Source organism: Gossypium arboreum, chromosome 6, assembly GCF_025698485.1.
Source record: "Gossypium arboreum isolate Shixiya-1 chromosome 6, ASM2569848v2, whole genome shotgun sequence".
In the NCBI taxonomy this organism is placed as follows: Eukaryota; Viridiplantae; Streptophyta; class Magnoliopsida; order Malvales; family Malvaceae; genus Gossypium; species Gossypium arboreum.
In genome coordinates, this window is record NC_069075.1 from 134,147,572 (window position 1) to 134,172,750 (window position 25,179).

The 25,179-nt window shown below is 36.2% G+C and overlaps 3 protein-coding genes across 3 annotated transcripts; 2 read left to right on the plus strand and 1 right to left on the minus strand.

Annotated features, from left to right (window-relative positions):
* The first annotated feature begins 1,154 nt into the window (after window positions 1-1,154).
* Window positions 1,155-4,108, plus strand: LOC108487818 (receptor-like protein 15). Its single transcript, XM_017792168.1, has 6 exons — window positions 1,155-1,245; window positions 1,863-2,009; window positions 2,103-2,249; window positions 2,916-3,035; window positions 3,117-3,491; window positions 3,567-4,108. Exons 1-6 carry the CDS (start codon window positions 1,155-1,157, stop codon window positions 4,106-4,108), a joined length of 1,422 nt encoding a protein of 473 aa, XP_017647657.1.
* Window positions 4,109-5,153: 1,045 nt separating this feature from the next.
* LOC108489486 (protein S-acyltransferase 24-like) lies at window positions 5,154-12,640 on the minus strand. The gene is made up of 13 exons (XM_053029781.1): window positions 11,752-12,640; window positions 11,273-11,413; window positions 10,476-10,588; window positions 9,835-9,914; window positions 9,571-9,734; window positions 8,769-8,907; window positions 8,564-8,663; window positions 7,830-7,887; window positions 7,554-7,631; window positions 7,363-7,461; window positions 6,991-7,069; window positions 6,739-6,887; window positions 5,154-5,797 (listed from the first exon to the last, which is right to left on the minus strand). Exons 1-13 carry the CDS (start codon window positions 12,046-12,048, stop codon window positions 5,411-5,413), a joined length of 1,884 nt encoding a protein of 627 aa, XP_052885741.1. The 5' UTR covers window positions 12,049-12,640; the 3' UTR covers window positions 5,154-5,410.
* A 7,107-nt stretch (window positions 12,641-19,747) lies between these two features.
* LOC108487819 (uncharacterized) lies at window positions 19,748-20,086 on the plus strand. Its single transcript, XM_017792169.1, has one exon. It carries the CDS (start codon window positions 19,748-19,750, stop codon window positions 20,084-20,086), a length of 339 nt encoding a protein of 112 aa, XP_017647658.1.
* The last annotated feature ends 5,093 nt before the right edge of the window (window positions 20,087-25,179 follow it).

Sequence of the window (25,179 nt, forward strand, 5' to 3'; positions counted from 1 at the left end):
AACTAGAATAAAGAATCAAACTATTATAGCTTTAACTTCATGCTAGAATAGTTCAGATTATGACTTAACTAGTTGAACTAAAACTCAATTCATAACAACAGTTCACGATGAGACTCAAAGATCTACACATTTTAATTATGTATAGTGATTTCAAACTTGAATATTGTGATAAGATTTCATTGAGAGAAAAATAAACACTAAATTATAATAATAAATTCTAAACATTAAAATATTAAATAATAGACTCCAAATTTACATAAAATCTTAAACTTGTATTTGAAAAAGGTAATTATAAAGTTTTGTGTTAGATGGAGAGTTTTGGAGTGTCAATCAATGGTTTTTCATAAATATATGTATACTCATACGTCTCTTTCTATCCCAATTCCTACTTTCCAAACTAAAAATGTTATGAAGATTAGATTTTCATATCTGTTATTCCATATCTCTCTAACCTCTCAAATTTTCAATTTTTTTAACTTCAAAGAGAGTAGAAGCAACAAGCATAGAGGCACCTTTGCCTTTGGGAAAGAAGGAGCTGTTGCCTTTGCCTCTGGGAAAGAAGGTTCTTATCGGTTCACTAGTCAATTAGTTCTCTCTTTCATTTTAAACTAGTGTACCGGTCAGTTTTTAGTCTTATTAGTTGGTCCGATTCAATTTAAAAAATCATGATATATTTTAATCAAAATTTTAAATTGACAAATTTGGATGAAAAAAATTTTCAATTTCATTGATTGAGTTAAAATTTTAAATAAAAGAAATAAGTGCATGATATTTTAACTTTTAAGTATACATTAAATCTCAAAATTTATCAAATTAGAAAGAGTAATAGCTAATAGCATATTGTAACATATTGATTATATATGCAAGTATGTGTTAATATATATATAAATAAAAGTGATGTTTTACAATTTGTAACCTTGTTTATAGATAGTGAGAAACAACTTAAGTTGATGAGATTAGAAAAAGCTTGTTTTGAGTAATCGCTTGAACAATAGCATATTGGGAGTGGTTGGTGGAATTCCCAATCTCAAGTACTTGAATGTAGCAACTAACAAGCTGAAAGGTTCCATAAATATTGGAGGTAAATTGCATTTTAGCTTTTTTTTTTTCGTTCAATCAAATTAAATTATTGATGAGTTATCAAATTTGGGTGTATGAAACTCTCCAAAGAACTAGAAGGTTTGCAGAATTTAGAGGAATTGGATTTCAGCTATAATGATTTGCACGATTTCGTGGCTTCTAAAGGTATCAAATATTAGTATATGGTAGGGATATTAAAACGGTCGATTTGATTAATACTTGAACCGAATTGTTATTAACAGAATTATCCGAGATGTAAAAAATTTTAACTGTTAATCGAACTGAAATTTTTTTCAAATAAATTAACCGAACTGAAATATTTCGGTTAATCGAATTAACTGAAATTTATATGTTTTTGCTTTTTAGTTAAAATCAATATAAAAATATATTGCTAATGTTTATTTTATTTTGTTTAATAATTCAAAAACTTGGAAGAAAATAACAAATAAGATATTAGAAACACTACATAAGTATTAAAAGTTAACAACCAAACATACATAAGTCTTGAAAACAACAAATGTTTCGGTTAATTGGTTTATTCGGTTAATTATTTAGTTTTAAACTGAATAAATCGAGAATTGAAATTCCAAAAAATCAACAACTGATATTCAACCGAACTAAATTCGACCACCGACCGATTAACCGAATTAAATCATTCAATCGGCTAATTTAGTTTTAACAAAATTGTGAACACCTTACTCTAACGTATTATTTCATTAATTTACATGTACAAGGTTATCCAAAACATTTGATTAAGTAGTTGTATTTGCTTGCTAATGCAGAAAGTTTGAGAAAGTTAAAGGTTGCTTATTTGGAAGGGGTTTTTCACAATGAAACTACATCGCTATTACAAGTGGTGGAGGCTTTCTCATCAGCTAAGACCCTGTTTTTGAACAATAATTACTTAACCAAGATTACTTCCTCTCAAGGTGAGTGAGGGTTTGATCATATGGCTACTTTTTAATTATATCCAATCATATAATATAATATTTTCTCTTATAAATTTTCCCTATTTTGCACAGAGTTGAATTTATCCTGCAATGTAGAAGAAATATCCATGGTCGATTCTCATCTCGCCCATAATATTCTTCAAAGCATTGGACAATTGACTTCTCTTAAAAGCTTGATTTTGTCAAACGGTTCACTGACCGGCCCCTTACCTCCTAAAGGTATAAATTAATTACGGTAAACTACACCATCAGTAACTAAATTATGAACAAGTTTTCGTTTTAGCTACTTAACTAACAAAATGTACAATTTTGTTACTGAATTATTCAAAAATTTTTATTAAGTCATTAGAATGTTAAAATCAATGTTATATTACTTTCTCTATTCGCACTGCATGCACCGATAAAAAAATTCTCTTTTCCCTTCTCTTTTCTAGTTTAGTTTGTTCTTCTTTCTTATGAAATAATTTTAGATGTTACAAATTTGTAAACCAAAATTTAAATATTTTTTTCTCCGATTTTCAGCACTGATTGTCAAATCGGCTTGGATCTAAGGTGTGTTCTTCTACTCGTCGATGGGTACTGATCCACCTATCGATCATCAAATCTTCGCTTAGAGCTCACTAGTGGGACTTTTTTTCTAGAAAAACTTAACCGCCCAGTGACTTAAATAAATTTTTTTAAATAATTCAGTGACTTAAATGAAAACTTTCAAATAGTTAAGTGACTAAAATAAAAATTTACCCTTAATTTAGTGACTAATGGTATAATTTATCCAATGATTAATTAACATGTCAATATCTGATGCATTCATACACATCATCTAAAACTTTTAAAAGTATATCTAATTACCGTTCATTTCTGTATTTCATTCATAAAATTTTACAGGTTGCTGTGGTTTATGGAAGCTGGAAGAGTTAGATCTTAGTGGAAATGCACTTGAGGGATCAATTCCTTCATGTTTCTATAACTTGACTTCTCTTGGTCTACTGGATATTTCAAGCAATCGTATTGAAGTTGCATCATCTTTCAAATAATTTGCAAACAACTCAAACCTGAAAGCCCTATTGATCGATCAAAACATTTTAGTGAGTGATCCTAGCTTTGAGCCTCAGATCCTAAACCCAGAGTTTCAACTAAAACTCTTGAGTATGTCAAACTGTAGAGCAAAGGGTCTTCCCAACTTCCTCCATTACCGAACTGACTTGAGATATCTTGACCTTTCACATAACAACTTGGGTGGACAAAATCCATCTTGGTTATTGCAGAACAATACAAGGTTACAACAGTTTCTCATGGAAGGTAATTCCTTCAAGGGTCATCTACAGTTACCAAAACATGCTAATGTTAACATGTTTCAAGTTGATATATCTGGGAATAAAATGCAAGGCCAAATTCCAATGAACATAGGCTCCATGTTTCCGCATCTACAGATCTTAAACTTGTCTAGGAATGTCTTTGAAGGTAATGTTCCTCCATGCCTAGGTGGTTTGAAGTCTTTATCTTCATTAGATCAATCATAGAATAATTTTTCTGGAGGAACACTGGAAGAATTAGCTAAGAGTGGCTCATTGTTGACTCTCAGACTTTCAAGTAATAACTTGAGTGGGAAAATACCACCTACAATGTTTACCTTAGATAAACTGCGACAGTTATATTTGGATGGCAATAACTTTGATGGAGAGATGCCACTGATAGATATCTCAACCCTTAGTTTTCCTGCTCTTAGTGATATAGATTTAAGTGATAACCATTTGTCTGTTGAGCTCCCAAAATGGATATGGAATGTGCCTAACTTTGAGGCATTGGATTTTTCCAACAATAATTTTTATGGTCACTTTCCTCTTGAATTCTGCAATTTGAGTTTGCTTAGATTTTTAGACCTTTCTCAGAACAATTTTTCTGGTTCTGTTCCATCGTGCATCAGTTCACTAGCCATAGAGCATCTTCACCTGAGCAGAAATAGACTAAGTGGTCCGCTGCCGCATGCGCTTTACATCTCTTCGTTGGTGGCATTAGATCTTGGCCAAAACAACTTGACTGGGAAAATTCCAATTGGGTTGCCAATCTTTCGGCTTTGAGAATCCTTGTTTTGAGAGAAAATCACTTCAAGGGCGAAATTCCTAGTCAGATTTGCCAATTGAACTTGTTAAGTATCGTAGATCTTTCTCAAAACAAGCTTTCTGGTCATATTCCTTCCTGTTTGAGTACTTTAACTCTAATGCCAACAGACAAGTCTTTTCGGACTGCAAGCACTTCATATCTTCTTGATGCATCACAGGACTCTCAGTTTGTATTTCCAGGTTCAAGTTATCGATATCCCGGTAGCTATGTGGAGGAACAAGTATTGTTTACGACAAAGAAAGGATCGTACTCATATTCAGGCAACCTTCTTGAGTATATGTCTGGAATTGATTTATCTTGCAACATGCTAACAGGTCCAATTCCACCAGAACTAGGAAACATGAGTGAGCTCCATTCACTAAACTTGTCCCACAACAATTTGATTGGATTTATACCCTCATGGTTCTCAAAGCTTGAGCAAATTGAGAGTTTGGACCTTTCTCGAAACAAGTTAAGCGGCATAAAATGGAGTTGAACTCTCTGGCAGTTTTCAATGTGTCGTACAATAATTTGTCAGGTAGTATTCCGTATGATAAGGCTCAATTTGCCACGTTTGACGAAAGCAGCTACTTGGGAAATCCTTTTCTTTGTGGACCTCCAAAGCATGAAAATTGCAGTGGAACTGGTTTGGCCCCAACAACACCAAATGCCTCTAGCATTGAAGAAGAAAGCGGTTTTATGGACAAGCATGCCTTCCTTGTGACCTTTTTGGCTTCTTACCCAATTGTGTTAACGACAATTGGTGTCGTCCTATACATAAATCCTTACTGGCAACGAAGATGGTTTTACTTCATCGAGCAGTGCATCAACACTTGCCACAATTTCATTGTGGTCAATGTTCTCAGAAGAAGCTCCTAGCCCAATGCCTTGGTGGTTTCCTTTGTTTCTCATTGTTTAATTAGTGATATTTTCTAATGTTATGAAAGTTTGAACTGAATTTTGCAATAATTGATTGAGAAAACTAGTTTCATTTCCACATTCTTCCCAAAAAGCAATCACAAATTTATCAATTTATAATCATTGTTTTGTTTTTCTTTAATGATGATGGGAAGTATTTACAATGTGCGGTTTAACCGCAAATGAATTACTGGAATTTCAAGCACACATCACCAAATCTAATATCAGATGAAATTAGATTAATGGGAAGCAAAGGACAAAAGGAAAAAAAAAATGAAGCAAACCCGTAGATTAACAAAACAAAAGCTGAAATTGTATGTATGCTTATAATACATACAATATGCATATCAGTTTGTTTTGACTCACACTGAATATGCACTGCTCCGTCCACTACCATGACCCAACCCCAAAGTCCCACTCTCGGTTTCCGACTTACTATAGGTGCACTGGGAAGAGTGAAGATGCCCTTGATGTGTATTGGTTTTGCTAGAATTCACATTTATAGCAATATGGCCGTTTTTGTTCCCAAGACTACCATTTTCCCTAGTCATTTGGACCATCCCAATACCTTCAGAATGTACTGCATCTTCAATAACCTGTATGTCTTCGTTGTAGCCTTTGATCAGGAAATCTGAGCAGTTCTTCCAGCATCCATGATCATATGGATTTCTAAATCGACCACCAGGACCCTTGAGGTAGCTATAGCGCATGACATTTGCCATTTCATTTGTTGTTATATTGCGAGATATCTGTAGCAAGAAAAGTACCAAATAAGTCTCCAGATAAAGAGAGAACAAATCGCTCTCTAGGTTCTCCAAACACTCGTGTTCAAAGCTGGGTCTATAACATTCTTTTCGACCCTAGTAGTTCCAGCACTACAGGATATTTAGTTCTAACGATCATTGCAGCAAAATATGTGGCATTTGTTTGTAACTCGAAGATAGTTGGCATGGAGAAGGAAGATGATCATTTTTGACCAATCTGTCAAGAATCAGAGTCCAGGCATGGGCACATTCACTCGATCCATAATCACTAAATAACTTCCAACAGTAACAGTAAGATATATGATTCATTTATGATGATGCCGGACCCAATCTAGTTCCTTTTTTTTTTTTTTCCATGAAAGACATTATCAAGTTTAGGATGACAAATTTAGGGTAGTTCTTCATATGATATTTAAATAATTTAATATAATAGTAAATGAAGTATAAATTTTATTACTGTTTAAGTAATTAATATAAATTATTTGTAAAATTGATGATACATAAAATATTTTAGAAACTTAAATATAATACTAATTATATTAAAATAATTTAATGTAATTATACATTAAATATAAATTAATCTAATTTTTATATTCTTTTAAATAGTTAATATAAATATCAGTATTTTGATAATTTTCGCTTCCAAACGCAAAAGCCAAAAGCATTTAAATCCTAACTTTTATGCGCTTTTCCACAGCAGTTTTGACCCCAAAAGCCAGGTGTTCTACATTGCTTTTGTGGTGGAAAAGCACTTTTAACTTCCCTAATGTATTACACCAACAACTTAACAGTGCATCAGACTAATCCAACTAAGAGCATTGGTGAAGCACACTTTCTTTTCTATTGTGCCCCAGATCATAACCAGAAAAAGTAATTCCCACAGAAAAAAAGAGAGAACTGGTAGATCACAAAATCTCAAGTCATACCTGAGAAGCCTGTATAATGGTCAAGGCTGCCACACCAAAGAAGAGGAAAAAATTTACAATCAAAAAGGATATAGCACCAACATGGTGAGAAACAGCATAGTTCATCCATGGGAAAAATGATGAGGGAGCCAATGGATCCTTCACAATTCCTGTATATGACAACAAATACGTAGGTAAGAGAATCAAGGTAGAAAATTTTGCTAAGCTAACTTTGGAAAACCGTTTGAACTTGGAATTGATTAAAATACATACTTGCAATAGTAACTCCACTAGTAATCAGCATTGCTGAAACCTCTAAAACAAGGAAAAGAATAAAGTCCCATTTGTTTCTCTGCATCATAAGATACCTAAATGAAATTAATCACAACAGATACAATCACTACTCATCAAATAATTAAATGATAACCTCTTTCCACAAGAAATTAACCTAAAAGCATAACTGTAGCCAACTAGCAATCACACATCATCCATACTTGTCTATGATTCGCAAAAGTCTCATGTATGAGAGCTTTCAATTCCCTTAACTTTATTGTCTAATTGAAGTACAGGATGTTAAACATGCAGAAACTGAAACCTTAAAATTATAGAGGGGGAAAACCATTAAACTCATCAACAATAAAGCACCTTTCCAACACAATTTGATACCCAAGGGCAATGATGATCAAACTGTTCGACACAACGATCACAAGTGGAGCAGTGTTTTGCACGAAGAGGCCTAACAATCTGATAATTTTGTAAAATAACATAGCAAAACAGTCAGAACAAATGGAATTTATCAAATAAGCCAACACGATAAGGCTAGATTAGGCAAGTACCTTGCATGTCGCACAAAGTTGAGACCAATTTCCAGCTAGCAAAGAAGGATTATTTGTCTCAATCTTCAGTAAGGGTTCCTAGCGGAACATACAGGAGAAATATGATACAGAGAGGAACTACAATCATTTAACAGAAAAGATAGATATATGCACATATATGTATAGTATACGAAGAAAACAAAATATACAGGACAGACAACAATCAAGTTTCAAGAAGACAAAAGAAAACAAATCAAACAAAACCAGTTAGGCTTTGTAAGGAAAAACTGAACTCACATCATCTTTCATATTCTGAGGGTCATGCACATTCATCTTGATGTAACCGGGATCTTTGCTGCAAAGAAATTTAAAATGATAAACAACTAGTTAAGCACACTCTTCAATGAATCAGAATATGACCAAATACAAGCAACAGAAGTCTGTCTAGCACAGCTAGGCATCATATACACCAAGTCCCACTTCTCTTAAAGAGAGCTACCCAACTAATTCAGCAAAGAAAATGACAAAATGTACTTCAATTTTGATAATGTATCATATGGATTCATAGACACTGCCCTAATAAATCTCAGAATATACGGTTAATATGCTATCTTCAGAAATAATGACTCACCGCCACCGTAAACCACCCCATTCCTACCAGTTCAAAAGAAGATTCTTTCCCTTCCAAAAAAAATAAACATGATAAAAAGCTAAGAATCTAATTGCTAGATGCTTGAAACCAATTGCATGAAAAAAATAAACATCAAAGGTGCCAAAGACCATATATCTCTCCTGAAAATTGTTCCAGAAAACTATAAAAGGAAACTAATTGAATTTTGCAGACAAACCCTTTATCTCAAATCCAGCCATATAATAATTCCAAAAACAATTGTCTCCACAGACAGCTGAATACTCTGAAATTTAACAAACTGATTAACAGATAGCTAAGCAGTGTCCAAAACAATGTAGTAAGTGCCACGATGACCTAAAAGACTTTTTGAAATAAAATACATCCAGATCACAGAATATACCTGCTACACCTATAAAACATAACTAAACCAGTAGATGCCAGGATAACACCAAACCAAGCCATGAAGCTAAATCCAGCCGTCAACTTTGGCAGATTTGCATCTGCAACAGATGTCCAAACCCAAAAATAAATAGGTTATAGAGAGAGAGAGGTATTGTCTTGATGTAGGGCACAATTAACTTTCATGAAGAGATCAAAAGACATACCCATTATGACAGATTGAATATAGGTCGCTAATAGTAGCAAGATAATGCACCAAAGAAGTGGCGCAAGTCTTAATCTTGTAAATCGTCCAAGACGGCTGTTCCCATCACATCGTTTTTCAAGCAGCCTTCTAGCATTTCCCTGCAGAATCAGATGTAAGAAACATAAATAGGTGGGTATAATTCATCTGATTTCATAAGCACGTCATCTTAACAATCAAACAGACCAATAGCCAGGAGACAAATTAAGCACTTACAAAGTAATTCTACAGTCTTTACTGAAACAAATAAAAACACCAATCAAAAGCAATAACAATTGCATCCTAATATTTCCATGGTGAAGTCACAAAATTTTCAAATGCTACACCCATTTTGCACCTATACAAAGAAAGGTAAAAGGTTTGACTATCCAAGAACAAAAATATTAGTTACTAGAGAACTCCCAGCTTCATAAACCTTAAACGCAGCATAAAGGTAGTGAAAATGCTTTGAGTTTGCAACTGCATAAAGCATCAACCATTTCAAATTGTCCCCAGAAATATAAAGAATAAATAACACATTTTGGACATTTATCTAATGCTTATAAAGCATCTATTATTTGAATTTTTATCAAGAGTTCACAAGAAATATTTGTGGGGTAGAAGAAGCCAGAAATGTCATTCATTCAGCCAAGGCATTAATGAGTCATTGCTAACAAGAAAGAGCTTGAACAGTACAAGACTGAAAAACAAACATATAAATATCCAAACAATTCATGAAAGACTAATCATATTTCTTAACCAAGTTAAAATGTCATGGAACCTACAAGGAAAAAAGCAACTTGTCTGTTATTTTTTTCAGAAGCGAGCTGTTCAGGTGTAAGGCCACTATTATCAGTGACCGTCAAGTCCTCCATCTTGCCAGCCTGTACTAAGACTGTGCAAGCCTCAAGATTACCCCTGATAGCTGCCCAATGGAGAGGAGTGCAACCTGATGTAAAGATGAAACATAGTTAACAGAGCATCACACTACATTAACTGGATGAAATTCATTAGAAATGACATTTTAAAACCAAGAATCAGAAAATTACCCTCCTTGTCCTGACGCCCTCTATGTGCATCAAGAAATAAAAGAAGACGAATGCAATCGGCAAAACCTTTATAGGCAGCCCTAGAGTTGTCCATATTGAAAGGAAATTGGAATTAAAAATAACAGGCCTCAATTGTAAACTTCATCACACAATCAAGCAATTTGCAGGGAAAATCAAATAGAATAATCAGAATATGTAAGCAAACTTGTTAAATTAAAAAAAAAAAAAAAGATTAACTCAAAGAGAGATTTAACAGAAGGAATGGTGAACAAAAATCTAAACACTCTTTAAAATTTCCAGAATGAAAACAACTACTGTAAACATCATACTAGCAAGTTAAACTCTTTTATAATTAAACTAATACTAGGTATTCCAAAAATAAACTTACCAGCAAATGTTTCAAACAATAAATCATTAACATTAAGTACCAAAAAAAAGGTTCATCATTGATTACAAGGAAATTTGAAGTACCTAAGTAATCGAACATAGAAAACAATGTGATGCTAATGCTAGATAAGGGAAAAAAATCAACCCCCAATAAAATGCTGATATTTAGATAGCGAAATAAAGAGCAGCACCGTAGTGCCTTATCCTAGACCATCAAATGAATAAGAGAGATGTAAGAAGAACTCCTCATGTACCAGTGTAAAGGGCTTCGCCCATCGTTATCAGGAAGGTCAGGGTCAGCATTCCATTTCGAAACAACATGATAGAGAAAAGAAGTCTGACCATATTGGGCAGCAACATGTGTTATCTGCATCAAATTACAAAACTAAGCATGCATTCATTTGGAAGTACAATTAAAAGCAAGAAATATATCAATTTGGCTATTGTCATACAATTAAATTGTAAACCACGAATAGCATAAAGTTTTCAGTGTTAAATTAAGAAATAGAAACCAGCCTCATGTTCTAGACTTCTAGCAAATTTCTTTTTTAAAAAAGTGAAAAAAAAAAAAGTAACAACTGTACAAAATTGCACATAATGTTAGATGATACCTAAAGGATAAAATTACAGGGACAAGGACTAGGGAAAATTTAAGGGGACCTAGCATGTTAGCAACCCAGAGCAAACAAGAAAGCATGAAATGCTATGCTTATAGGCGTCCTTGACGTCCAAGACAAATCAGAATATAAGTGAGGGAATATTGATTCCAGCAAGTATATAAGGTTTAACTAAAATGCATAGCAAAAACATATCTTCTTTAAATTAAGCCTCAAAATATCAATATGATGTACTCGTTTTATTGAAACCACATAATGCTGAGTTCCCATGCAGATACAAACCAACTTCAGCAGAGAAGAATGTCTAAAACAGCTAGCTTTGTTTTAACAATAATTTACATTGCTTTCATTGTCCCAAATCCATGGGGAGCCATGCCAATTTCTTGAATGAGAAAGAATATAATACTGGGCACCGCATTGAAGAAAATGCTAACCTGGTAACCATAGATGTCAGCAGCATCAACACGAGCACCCTCTTGGAGTAAAACCTCAGCAACTTGTACTGCACCACGGACCGCACTCCAGTGCAAGGCTGTCTGTCCATTATGATCCACCGCATGCACATCTCCACCATGCTAGCATATCAAGACAACCCAAAATCTGCTCAATTAAACTGAATTTATCCAATGAAAACTTAAAGAGTGACATGACATAACTAAACATTAAAATTCAAACAACTTCAAAAGTCATTTCCATGACTCAAAAGCATGCATTCCCAAAAATGGAGTTCACTAAGCCCATTAAACCCCAATTCAATAAATGTTTAGAAAAAAAAAAACTCCATGAATTGGATACCAAATAAAAACAGCTCAATAAATCCCAAACTCAAAACATCAGAAACAAAACTCCCAACTCTGACAGGAAAGGCAATTCATTAAATCCATAAAAATAACCAAACAAAAATAAATAAAACCTCGATGATGTACTGAGCAGCTGCGGTTCTATTATTCAAAGCAGCCCACTGAAGGGCATAGTAACCAAGGCCATCAGGCTCGGAAAGAGAGCAACCCTCGGACTCAACCAACCTCTGAAGTTTCTCCAAATCCCCATAAGCAGCAGCGGTATAGACATCGTTCTTCAAGCTCTCATCATCGGCAACATCACCAACAACCCCATGATGCCCTCCCCCATATTCATTTCCATTCGCTACAACGCCACTCAATTGCTTCAAAGGTACAGCCTCCTCCACCACCTCGATCTCCGACGACATATCTCAAAGACCCAACAATCGAGAAAGACCAATGATTTTTTTTTTCCTTTTTAATGTTCTGGGGTTGACTTTGTTTTTCAATAATTCGGTTTCAAATAAAAATGTGGGGGGGGCAGCATTTAGGGTTTTTGGAGGGAAGAAGGAAGAGAGGAGCTGGGATTGGAGGGTGTTCCGCTTTGGCGTCCGTGCCGGGTTGACTGATGATGCCGAAGCCAAGGCACAGGACGAAGCCAAGGCCAATTTGCCTAAGCAATAACTCGTAGGAATTTTGAGAAGGTGTGTTGTCTTCCGGTTTCACAAAGAGAAATAAATCTAATTTGAAATATTTGCACAAAACCGACCAAATTATAAAATCAACAAATCACTTAAATAGATGTCACGAAATCATGTTTTAAACGATTAGAAGATTTACCAATTTAACAATAAGATGTGTGAGTTTCTCAACGATTCGCCTGACATATTTCGTAAGTTGATAAATTACAGAGAAAAGAGAAATAAGGGTGTAAGCATTTCATATGCTTAATAAGTTTACAATTATTAAAGCAACTTACCTCATTTTATGAATTTATACAATAAATTATTCAATTTGATGATCTTGTCTAAATTCAACATCCCTATACCAACAAGGTGAGTTTAACTTAACTAATTCATATAATAATTTAAAATTTTAGCATTTCAAATAATTTTAATACCAATCGCATGAAAATCAACAACTCAATATCATTCACAACATTCTAATCAACATTTCAATTCACAAATACAACTAAAAGTCTCAATGGTACTACATGTATCAATGTATTCAAGCTTCAATTAATCAATATAAAGGTTATATCATATCATTTCATTTTGTTGTCAACAGTACATCCAATTTCAATATAATGGCAGTTATTATTCCATTTTATTGTTCGAATTCTACATCAAATTCCTAGATTTATCACATTTCTATATTGGCCCTCCAGCTCGTATAGCTGATATTTATGAGCATTCAATATTATCGATATTCATATATACATCATTAATCAACTTTGTATTTGTAACACCCCAAATTTGATAAATTTGTTTCTGTGGGTTTTTAACATAATTGTGTATTTGATTCAATGGTTATGTGTTTTGGGTGTGTGTGTGAGGTCTCAAGTTTAAGCTATGTATCCGACAAATTTTGGGTTTTTCTTGAATTAAGCCTTAACCTCTAGTTAAAAGGCTTATATTAAATTATTTGTAATTTTATATTAGAATGGGTTTGTTGGTTTGGTGGCTAAGTGGAGTGTCTAGTGTGCTAGAGATCCTGAGTTCGATTCCCTACTTTGGCTTTATTTTTGAGTGGTTGTGGAGAGGAGTTTAAGTGGAGTTAGAATTGTGGGTAGTAGGGAGTTCATTAAGATATTCTTTTTGGCAAAAATTCGACACATTCTCTCATTTCTATAATTCTGACTTTTGATTCTTCTTTCTCCCTATCGAATTTCCATCTTGCCCACATCTATTCTCTTCAATTTCTTTCCTATTTTGGTTTTGTTCTGCTTCTATCTGGGTCAACGACCATTTTGCGTATTCGGTAAGTCTTGGTATTCAATTGATTTAGACTATTCTTTTGTATTTCGTTTAAAGAGGTTTCGGCTGGTTTGTAAGATCAACCGAGGGGAAAGAGGGTAAGTGATTGTTGATCAATTGATAAGTATCTCGATTGGGGGTCCTTTAGGCTATTAAATCGTGCTTCTTGGTCAATCCTAAGTTTCAGAGTGCTTGGGGACTGTATTCGCATCAAATGAAACCAGGTGTGTACCCGAAAACACAGAAAACGAGAATCAGTAAAAGTTAAAAAATGATTCTGTCGAAGCCACACGAGCATGTGGTAGCTCGTGCGGTAGGCCATATGGCAGTACACGGGCGTGTGATTGACGAACCAGGCCATGCGCATAAGACACGGCCATGTGATGGCCGGTGAGGCCATGTACAAGACACGGGCTCTACTAATTGGGCCGTATGGGCCTACACGGGTGAACTACACTGGCATGTAAAAATTTTGGGCCAGGCAGTGTGATCCACACGGCTAAGGCCAATTTAGGCCATGTGGGCCACACGAGTAGGCTACATGGGCGTGCGAGCCTATTTTTCTAGAAAACTCTGTAAGGTTGCACAGGTCGCCCAAATCGACTGTGAAATTTTGAAGGGTCGGTAAGCATTTCTTAGACCCCTAATTTTGTGATCTGATTATGTGATGTATAATTTAAGCATGTGATACTTAGCATGTAAATCTGAACTATTTGAGTAATCTGATAGATTGCATTTTAGCATGCCATTAATGCATGTTGCATTGCATCGGGGTTGAGTTGATGTTATATTGGAGAAAGTATTCTGAAAGGCTCTTAAGCCTGATATCTAGCAGCTTAGCTGTAATTATCTGATTATTTGTCGCATTTTGGTACAGCCTAGTGTGTAGAGATGGGTGGGTTGATTTTATCACCACATGGTGTGTAGGGTTGGACAGAGATAGTGTGTAGAGACTGGTGGGTAGGACTTTGATGATCCGTTTTGCATATGTATCTGAGTGGGCTAAGGCCCCGACTGGTTCTGTAATGGGCTCCAGTCCCAGACTATATTCTGATGTATATTGTATGCATGCTTTATCTGTGGGGATCATACACTGAGTTTGCGAAAACTCGCCCTTTTCTGTTTTATCTATTCAAGTAATCCTCAGCACTAGACGGATCGGAGCAGCGAAGGACTCAACGATGACCACACTGTTTTCCACTTAGACTATTTTCTATTTACATATGATTTAATTTATATTTGGGGAAAATTTAATGTAATGAAGGCCTTTACAGGTTTTTTTGCTTAATTTGGGATTTTGTAATATTTTATGGTTTTTATTGCTAGTAGTAGGAAAACTTGGGTTTTCAAAAGAATCGAAGGTTTTACGAAACTACCACACACCCGTAAATGGTTTTAAAAGCTTCCGTAAAGTATAACGTTTTGAAAATGGATAATGATTGAAAACAAATGACACGTTTTAGAAGATAGCATAAGATAATGAAAAATGGTGCATACGGAGAAATGGTCTTAACATCATTACGATTTCTAAAGCACAATCATGTGATAGCGTTAGATCTAACTGTAACGTCTAGGCCGATTTTGGGGTGTTACACTTAGTGGTATCAGAGTCAAGTTTAAAACTCAGTTGTGAATTTTGGGTTCCAAAATTGGTTTTTAAAGAAATCATTTCCAAATGTTTTCAAATATTCTAGGTAAGTGTGTGGTTCGCAGAGTCTCCAACGCTGATCTTGTAAGTATTCTGAAAACTCTGAAAAGTTTATCTAAAAAATACTACTAGTATGTTTGAAATAACTATAGGTAGTATATTGTGCTGAAAACACTTTAGTTAGTGTATATTGAAAATTGTAGTGAGACTATGACTTACAGAAATAAACTCTAAACTTCTGATACTATTTTGGCATAAAACATCTGTTAATAAATACTGAAATTGTAACTGAACCATAAAAATTTGTAATACAGATAAATTCGATTAGACAATGAGCGCACGAGGTATCCGTGAACGTAGTACTAGAGGTCGAGGTAGAGGTTGTAGAGGGGCTTAAGTTGAGTCCTCTTTCATGGATAATATACTAAATTTAGACATGAGTGAGATGCCAGTGTCACCTGCTACTGAGATTGGGTCTCGTGATCGCATGGCTGGGGACGACGCATTGTCCCAAGCTATGCTCAAGATTTTGGAGAGGGTCGCTTGGCCCAATACTGGATCTGGGGATAGAGGGTCAGTTACAGAACGACTCCGGTCCAATGGGGTTAAGTTATTTCGAGGTGTCACAAGAGTCGCCCCTAACGTGGCCGAGTACTGAATGGAGGCCACTAAAAGAATCATTGATGATTTAGATTTTACTACCGAGCAGAAACTAAAGGGCATTGTTTCCTTGCTTTGTGATGAAGCATACCAATGTTGGCTGACAGTTAAGGAGGGCGCCCAGCCCGAACGGTTGACTTGGAAGTATTTTAAGACAGAATTTTAGATTAAGTATGTGGGAGCCAGTTATATTGATGCTAGGAGACGTGAGTTCCTAAATCTCACTCAGGGTGATCGATCGGTGACTGAGTATGAGATCAAATTTCTGAGACTAAGCTGTTATGTGCGAGGCATGGTGGCGACTGAATATGAGAAATGTGTTCGTTTTGAGGACAGCCTTAGGGATAATCTAAGGGTGCTGATAGCTCCGCAGAAGGAGCGTGAGTTTGCTGTTCTAGTCTAGAAAGCCAAGATTGCTAAGGATGTTAAGCGCGAGGAGCGCCAAAATAGGGATCGCGAGAGGGGTAAGAACAAGAGGGATTCGAAGCTCTCGAATTCTATGTTGAGGCCTACGAAAAAGGCCAGACCTGATAGGCCAGTGAGAGTTGGGGCCCCTATTGCACCTACTGGGGGTTTTCCTTATGGGCATTGTGGTAGACTCCATCAGGGCGAGTGTTGGAGGACTATGAGGGCATGTTTGAGATGTGGATCTATTGAGTATCGTGTTAGAGAGTGTCCGCGGAGGAAAGATCAAATGCAAGCTACGGGTTCTGGTAATGCATAACCACCGAGGGTAGTTCAGCAGCCACCTAGGGGTTATGGTCAAGCCAGGGGTTGTAATAGCATGAGCCGAGGACAAAAAGCACCAGGCAGAGGTGCTGGACTGACTGAGGCGAGGCAGACTATTTTGGTCTATGCTGTTCGTCGCCGTGAGGACAGAGATACTTCGGATGTCATCACGGGTACATTTTTAATTCATAGTGTACCTTATCTTGCACTGATAGACATAGGCTCTACACACTTTTACATAACTAGTACTATGTCTGAAACCTTGGGAATTCTGGTTAAGAATACTTCTAGTGAAGTGGAGGTTGTGAGTCCTTTGGGACAATCTGTCTGGGTTAGTAGACTATATAGAGACATCCCGTTAGAGGTGCAAGGGACAGTCTTTTTGGCTGATCTGATGGAGCTTCGTTTGGGGAGTTCAATCTGATTTTGAGAATGAACTGGCTGGTGAAGCATCGAGTGGGTCTGGATTGTGCGACTAAGAGGGTTATTTTGAGAACCGATAAGGACAATGAGGTAGTTATGATTAGGGAGCGTCGTGACTACCTGACTAATGTGATCTCAACTATGGTAGCGGAAAAGTTAGTTTGGAAGGGATAGTATTTTTGGCTTACATCAGTGTTTCTAATTCTGGGGACTCTTAGATTAAGGACATCAGAACTGTGAGGGACTTTTTAGATGTCTTCCCTGAAGAACTACCGGGGTTGTCTTTAAGCCGAAAAATAGAGCTTGGGATTGAGTTGATTGCTAGTACAGCTCCGGTGTCTATCGCCTCTTATCAAATAGAACTAAAAGAACTGACAGAACTTAAAGCTTAAATTCAAGAGCTGTCAGATCGTAGGTTCATTCGTCCCCGTATATCTCCGTGGGGAGCACCTTTTCTATTTGTAAAGAAGAAAGATAGGACAATGAGGATGTGTGTCGACTACCGTTAGTTGAACAAGTCAACGATCAAGAATAAATACCCACTTCCGAGAATAGACGACTTATTCAACCAATTCAGAGGGGCCTCTATGTTTTCTAAGATTGATCTACGTTCGCGCTATTATCAGTTGAGAGTTAAGGAGGCGAATGTGCATAATACAGCATTTAGGACTCAATATGAACATTACGAGTTCCTAGTTATGCCCTTTAGTTTGACTAATGCACCAGCTGCATTTATGAATTTGATGAACCGAGTATTTTAGCCCTTCCCGGATCAATTTGTAGTGGTGTTCATTGATGGTATCTTTGTGTATTCTAAGCCTGAAGATGAGCACGATAAACATCTCAGAGTGGTTCTACAGACTCTCCGTGAGAAACAATTATTCGCGAAGTTCAGTAAGTGTAAATTATGGCTCCGAAAAGTAACTTTTTTCGGACATATGGTTTCGACTGAGGGGATTCATGTTGATCCTTGTAAGATTGAGGCTGTGTTGAGTTGGAAACAGCCGAAGAATGTGTCTGAAATCACAGCTTCCTAAGGCTGGCAGGATATTATCGACATTTCATGGCAGGGTTCTTTTTTATCGCGACTCCAATAACTAAGCTGCTGCGAAAGGGAGTTCCTTTAGTATGGTCTGATGTACAGCAAAAAAGCTTTGATAAGCTCAAGACTATTTTAACTCAAGCTCCTGTTCTGATACAACCTGAGCCCGGTAAAGACTTCGTGGTGTACAGTGATGCATCGCATATGGGTCTAGATTGTGTTCTAATGCAAGGTGGAAATGTGGTTGCTTAAGCGTCTCGTCAGCTCAAGACGCATGAGGTTAATTACCCGATGCACAATTTGGAGTTGGCGGCAATTGTCTTTGCTCTGAAAATCTAGAGGCATTACTTATAGGGTAAGAAGTGTACCATCTATACTGATTACAAAAGCCTCAAGGATCTCCTCACTCAAAAGGAGTTCAACCTTAGGCAGCGTAGATAGGTTGAACCGCTTAAGGATTACGACTGCACTATCGAGTATCATCTTAGAAAGGCTAATATGGTGGCCGATGCGTTAAGCCGTAGGCTATGTCCAATTTGAGAGTGATGTTCGCTCAACTGAGTCTTTTTAACGATGGTGGTCTGCTAGTTAAACTTTAGGTGAAACTGACATGGATTGATCAGATCAGAAATAAACAGATGAGGGATAAGTTTCTTGAGTTGCATTTTTGACAGGTTGAGAGTGGTGTGACTACAGATTTTGAGATTAATAAGGATGGGGAATTGTGTTTCCGTGGTCAGATTTGTGTACCAAATAATGAGGACTTGAGACAATCGATTCTGAAAGAAGCGCATAGTAGCTCTTATGCTATGCATCTTGGCAGAAATAAAATATATCGAGATCTGCGAGACTTACATTTGTGGCCAGGGTTAAAGCGAGAGGTTATCGACTTCGTGGCTCGCTGTTTGACTTGTCTATAGGTTAAGGCTAAGTATCAGTTGCCTTCGGGTTTGTTGCAGCCAGTTAAGATTCCGTTGTAAAAATAGGAGCGAGTGATGATGGACTTCGTTAGTGGGTTGCCTCTAACACCTACTAAGAAGGATTCTGTATGGATCATCGTGGATCGATTGACCAAGTCTGCTCATTTCATTCTGGTCAGGACGAACTTTTCTCTGCAGAAGTTGGCTAAGCTTTACATATCGAAAATAGTGAGACTTCATGGGGTACCTGTGTCAATCATCTCTGATAGGGATCCACGTTTCACGTCTCGATTCTGGAAGAAGCTTCATGAGGCTTTGGGTTCAAGGTTAGACTTCAGTACTACGTTCCATCCTCAGACAAACAGTCAGTCGGAAAGGATAATTCAGATATTGAAAGACATGTTGAGGGGCTGTATTATTAATTTTCGAGGTAATTGGGAGGAGTATTTGCCATTAGCAGAGTTGCTTACAATAACAGCTACCAGTCTAGTATACAGATGACACCTTACAAAGCACTATATAATCGTAAGTGCCACACTCTCTTATCCTGGACTGAGTTGGATGAACGATGTATTCTGGGTCCAGAGATGGTTTTTGAGACTGAGGACAAGGTCCGTTTGATTCGAGATAGACTGAAAGCGGCTTCTGATAGGCAGAAGTCATATGCAGATCTGAAACGTCGAGAGATAGAGTATTCTGTGGAGACTTAGTTTTTCTCAAAGTCTCGCCATGGAAGAAGGTTTTGAGTTCAGTCGTAAGGGTAAGTTAAGCCCTAGGTTTACTAAGCCGTACTGTATTTTAAAGCGAGTGGGGCCAGTCACATATCAGTTGGAACTACCTCCGGTGTTAGACCACATCCATGATGTGTTTCACGTTTCGATGTTGAGATGCTACTACTCTAATCCCACACATATTGTCCCTGTTGAGGAGATTGAGGTTCGGCCAGAGCTGACCTTCGAGGAGGAGCTAGTTCAGATTCTGGATCACGATGTTAAAGTTCTAAGGAGGAAATTTATTCCTTTAGTGAAGGTGTTATGGCGGAATCATAGCACTAAGGAGGCTACATAGTAGCTTGAGGATGCGATGCGTCAGCAGTATCCTCATCTGACTAGGTAAATTTCAAGGCCAAAATTTTTTTTTAGGGGGTAGAGTTGTAACACCCCAAATTTGATAAATTCGTTTCTGTGGGTTTTTAACATAATTGTGTATCTGATTCAATGGTTATATATTCTGGGTGTGTGTGAGAAGTCCCAAGTTCAAGCCATGTCTTTGGCAAATTTTGGCTTTTTCCTGAATTAAGCCTTAACCTCTAGTTAGAAGGCTTATATTGAATTATTTGTAATTTCAAATCAGAATGGGCCTGCTGGTCTGGTGGTTAAGTGGAGTGTTAAGTGTGCTGGAGATCTTGTGTTCGATTCCCTACTTAGGCTTTATTTTTGAGTAGTTGTGGGGAGGAGTTTGAGTGGCGTTAGAATTGTGGGTAGTGGAGAGTTCGTAGAGAAAATTAAGGGATTGTGATTATTAGGAGTTATCAGAATATTTTTCTAATTGATATTCTTTTTGGCAAAAATTTGGCACATTCTCTACTCTCTACCAAAATTCTGACTTTTGATTCTTATTTCTCCCTATTGAATTTCCATTTTGTCCACGTCTATTCTCTTCAATTTCTTTCCTATTTCGGTTCTGTTCTGCTTCTGTCAGGGTCAACGACTGTTTTGCGTATTCGGTAAGTCTTGGTATTCAATTGATTTAGACTATTTCTTTTGTATTTTGTTTAAAGGGGTTCCAGCTGGTTTGTAGGTATCAACCGAGGGGCTAGTGATCGTTCCTCAGCGATTTAAGGGGGTAGGACTTTGGTTGTTTGAACGAGGGTAAGTGATTGTCGATCAATTGGTAAGTCTCTCGATTGGGGTTCATTTTAATTCGAATATTTAGGCTATTAATTCGTGCTTCTTGGTCAATCTTAGGTTTTAGAGTGCTCGGGGATTGTATTCGCATCAAATGAAACCAGATGTGTACCCAAAAAAATAGAAAACAAGAATCGGTGAAACCCAAAAAACTATTCTGTCGACACCACACAAGCGTGTGTCACCCGTGTGGTAAGTCGTGTGGCAGTACACGGGCGTGTGATCGACGAGCCAGGCCTTGCACATAAGACATGGGCACATGACACGGCCGTGTGACGGTCAATAAGGCCATGTACGAGACATAGGCTCAACCAATTGGGCCGTGTGGGCCCACACGGGCGTGTGAAATTTTTGGACCAGGCCGTGTGATCCATACGGGCAAGGCCAATTTTGGCCGTGTGGCCTACACGGGCATGTGGGCCTACACGGGCAGGCTACATAAGCATGTGAGCCCATTTTTCTGGAAAACTCTATAAGGTTTCACGGGTCGCTCAAGTCGACTGTGACCTGTCGAAGGGTCGGTAAGCATTACTTAGACCCCTAATTTCGTGATCTGATTATGTGATGTATGATTTAAGCATGTGATACTTAGATGTAAATCTTAACTGTTTGAGTAATCTGATAGATTGCATTTTAGCATGCCATTTATGCATGTTGCAATGCATCGAGGTTGGCTTGATGTTATATTGGAGGAAGTATTCTAAAAGGCTTTTAAGCTTGATATCTGGCAGCTCAGCTGCAATTATCTGATTATGTGCCGTATTTCGATACAGCCTGGTCTGTAGGGATGGGTGGGTTGATTTTATCCCCACATGGTGTACAGGGTTGGATGGAGATGGTGTGTAGAGGCTGGTGGGTAGGACTTTGATGATCTATTTTGCATCTGTATCTGAGTGGGCTGAGGCCCCGATTGGTTCTGTAATGGGCTCCGGCCCAGATTGTATTTTGATTTATGTTGTATGCATGTTTTATATGTCGGGATTACACATTGAGTTTGTGAAAACTCACCCTCTTCTGTTTTATTTGTTCAGGTAATCCCCAACATTAGACGGATCGGAGCAGGGAGGACTCAGCGGTGGCCACACGGTTTTCCACTTAGACTATTTTCTGTTTACATATGATTTAATTTATATTTGGGGAAAATTTAATGTAATTAAGGCATTTACTGATTTTTTTGCTTAATTTGGGATTTTGCAATGTTTTACGGTTTTTACTGCCAATAGTAGGAAAACTCGGATTGTCAAAAGAATCGAAGGTTTTACGAAACTACCACACATCTCTAAATGGTTTTAAAAGCTTCTGCAAAGTATAACGTTTTAAAAATGGATAATGATTGAAAACAAATGACACATTTTAGAAGATAGCATAAGATAATGAAAAATGGTACATATAGAGAAATAGTCCTAACATCATTACGATTTCTAAAGCACTATCATGTGGCAGCGCTAGATCCGGCCATAATGTCTAGGCTGAGTTTGGGGTGTTACAGTATTACAATATCAAAATTACCAATTCAACTTATATCTCACAAATCAAATATCACATTACTTTCTATTTCATTTCTATTTGCAATCATAATTATCAAATAACACCTTTCATTTCAGATTTTCAATCTCATGATTGCCAGGACTCTATCATCATTATTTTAATTATATTTATCTCGTTTTTACCATTTATTCCCCCTATTAACTCGACTAGAACTTGAACAAATACATGAATCTAACCAACACACTAATTTGGCGCCTAGTGCCTCATCGGATAAATCTTAAGTAAATAGTTTATACCCAATGCTCATTAATAAGTTTGACACCCAGTGTCTCATCGGTATAACCGAAGTAATTTGGCACACCGTGCCTCATCAACTCGTAATCCAGGTAACCCTGAATTCTTCCTATCCTATGGCATGTCAACTATATCTGACTCTGCCCGAACAGTTAATAGAGTAATTGTTTTCAATTTCCATTATAAGCCAATTTATCAATTCAAATTATATATGTTCAATAGTAATTCATCAATACATATCAATATGCCAACATAATTCTTTTCAATACAAAATCAATTTTACATTTACATCAACATACAATAATCTCAAATCAATTCAATTCAGTCCTTACCGTAAACAATCGATCAATTTCACACTAGCACAATTCAATCAATTATAATCAATTATCAATTCATTTTTATTTCAAATATCAATTCATCATTTTAGTTTTAACCATTAGCTTATCATTTTTCTATGTTTTAGTTCATAACTCACCCGTTATACCAAATTGTGCACAATTCAAATTGTTACCAAACAAATACAAATTCAAAAATCAAATATAAAAAAATTATTACAATTATACATGTGAACTTACCTAATCAAAACAGCAACAAAACAACTCACTAAAGACTAATAAGCAATTTTTGTCATTTCCCCAATTTTCTTCAATTTGGTCTAATTTTCGATTTATTTAATAATTCAATTCAATTTATCAATTCCAAATATTTTATTTAATCACATTATAAGCATACATCAGTTTAATTTTTTTTGAATGCCCTAAACTTTTGCATTTTATTCAATTTAGTCCTTAAAATCAAAACTATCATAATTTTCACATTTAAGCCCTGCTTTTTCATTTTGATTTCAATTTCATCCCTATACAGCATATATATTCAATAATTACAAAAATTTCATGACAAATTTTACATTATTACAATTTGGTTCTTACACAAAACTAAAAAATTTAGTTAACAAATTAGTCTTTAAACATATCTAAGCTTATAATCAAACTATTAAACATCAAAACTTCAATTTTCATCAATGAAAACTTTAGAAATCTTTAATAGTTTTGAAAACAGAAATATAAGTTAACTGGACCTAATTACAACGATATAAAAAATATAAAAATTATTAAAAACGGAGTTGGAAAAGCTTACCATGCAAGGTTACCAATGGCCCAACTTTGGTGGTTAAAAAATGGCTTTTTTTTTTTTTTTTTTGGTGTTTTTGGTTTCTAATTCAAGGTGGAATAAAATGATGAGATGTTTTCATGTTTTTATTTTTTAACCTTTTGTTTATTTATTTATTTAACCTTAATCAACATATAATTAAATCTAAAATATATATGTAAACTGTCCACACTTAATTAAAATGATTTAATTATCCCTTGGGCTCTTTAACAACTGTTAATTAAGCATTTGAGCTAATAACAATCAATGATGATTAATTTTGTGGTTTTTATGATTTAGTTTTTACCCTAATTAATCATTCAATTAAGTAAAATTATTAGACTGAAATTTAATTCACTTATAAAACAACTATGTAAATATTTAATAATATTATTTACGAGCTCGGTTTATGGAAATGAGATCCCGATACCTCATATTCCAAAACTACTAACTTTCGGTACACACCACTTGTACCTTGACTAACTAGCCAATTAATAAAATCTACCAAATCAAAATTTACCATAATACTATATTTAACTCATAAACATTAATTACTAATGTCTACAAGCTCACTTGTCGGAATTTTGATCCCAAAATCATCACTTCCGACGTCACTGAAAAACGAGTTGTTATAAGCTTGAATGGTGAGAGCATAAGAGACACATTTGGTCATCATAGTCGTAACATTGAACCTCTTCCTGAAATCACGAAGGGGTTTGTTCTCTTTTTTTTTTTATGGACATGAAGGAAGCTGGGGATTGTTGTGAGTTTTGTTGGCCAAAATATCTGCTTATGAACAACCCGACCAATTGGTCAAAACTACTTTTAAATCCCAAAGGGAGTGAAGGTGCCACTACTAGGCGATACTAGAAAGGGTCATGGAGAAAGCCCTATATTTCACAGCATCTCAGGCTCCAAGAATGTTCATATAGTTGTTGTAGTGAGTTAGGTGATCTTTCAAGTCTCCACTGCCAATGTAAGTTAACTTAGGGAACTTGAAGGAAGCAAATAAGTTGTGGGTCAACATGGAAAGGGCTAGGGGTGTTGGAAAAATCCTGGTTTGAAAACATTTTTCTTACACAGCGAAATATTAAAATTTTGAAAACCGACTCGATTTGTGATATTTATAGCAATAATCCTTAACCGAATTCGTACTTGTGTTTTCGGTTTAGAAGATGTTCATTGTTCTTAGCTTTCAACAGAACGATCTTCTCTGTTATTCTCGTACCACGAGCTTCTTCGAGTGTGGGCTCGAACCAATTGAATCGAAACACAAAACTAGATATGGATAATTCATCTATTTTAAACGCTGATTTATCCCAT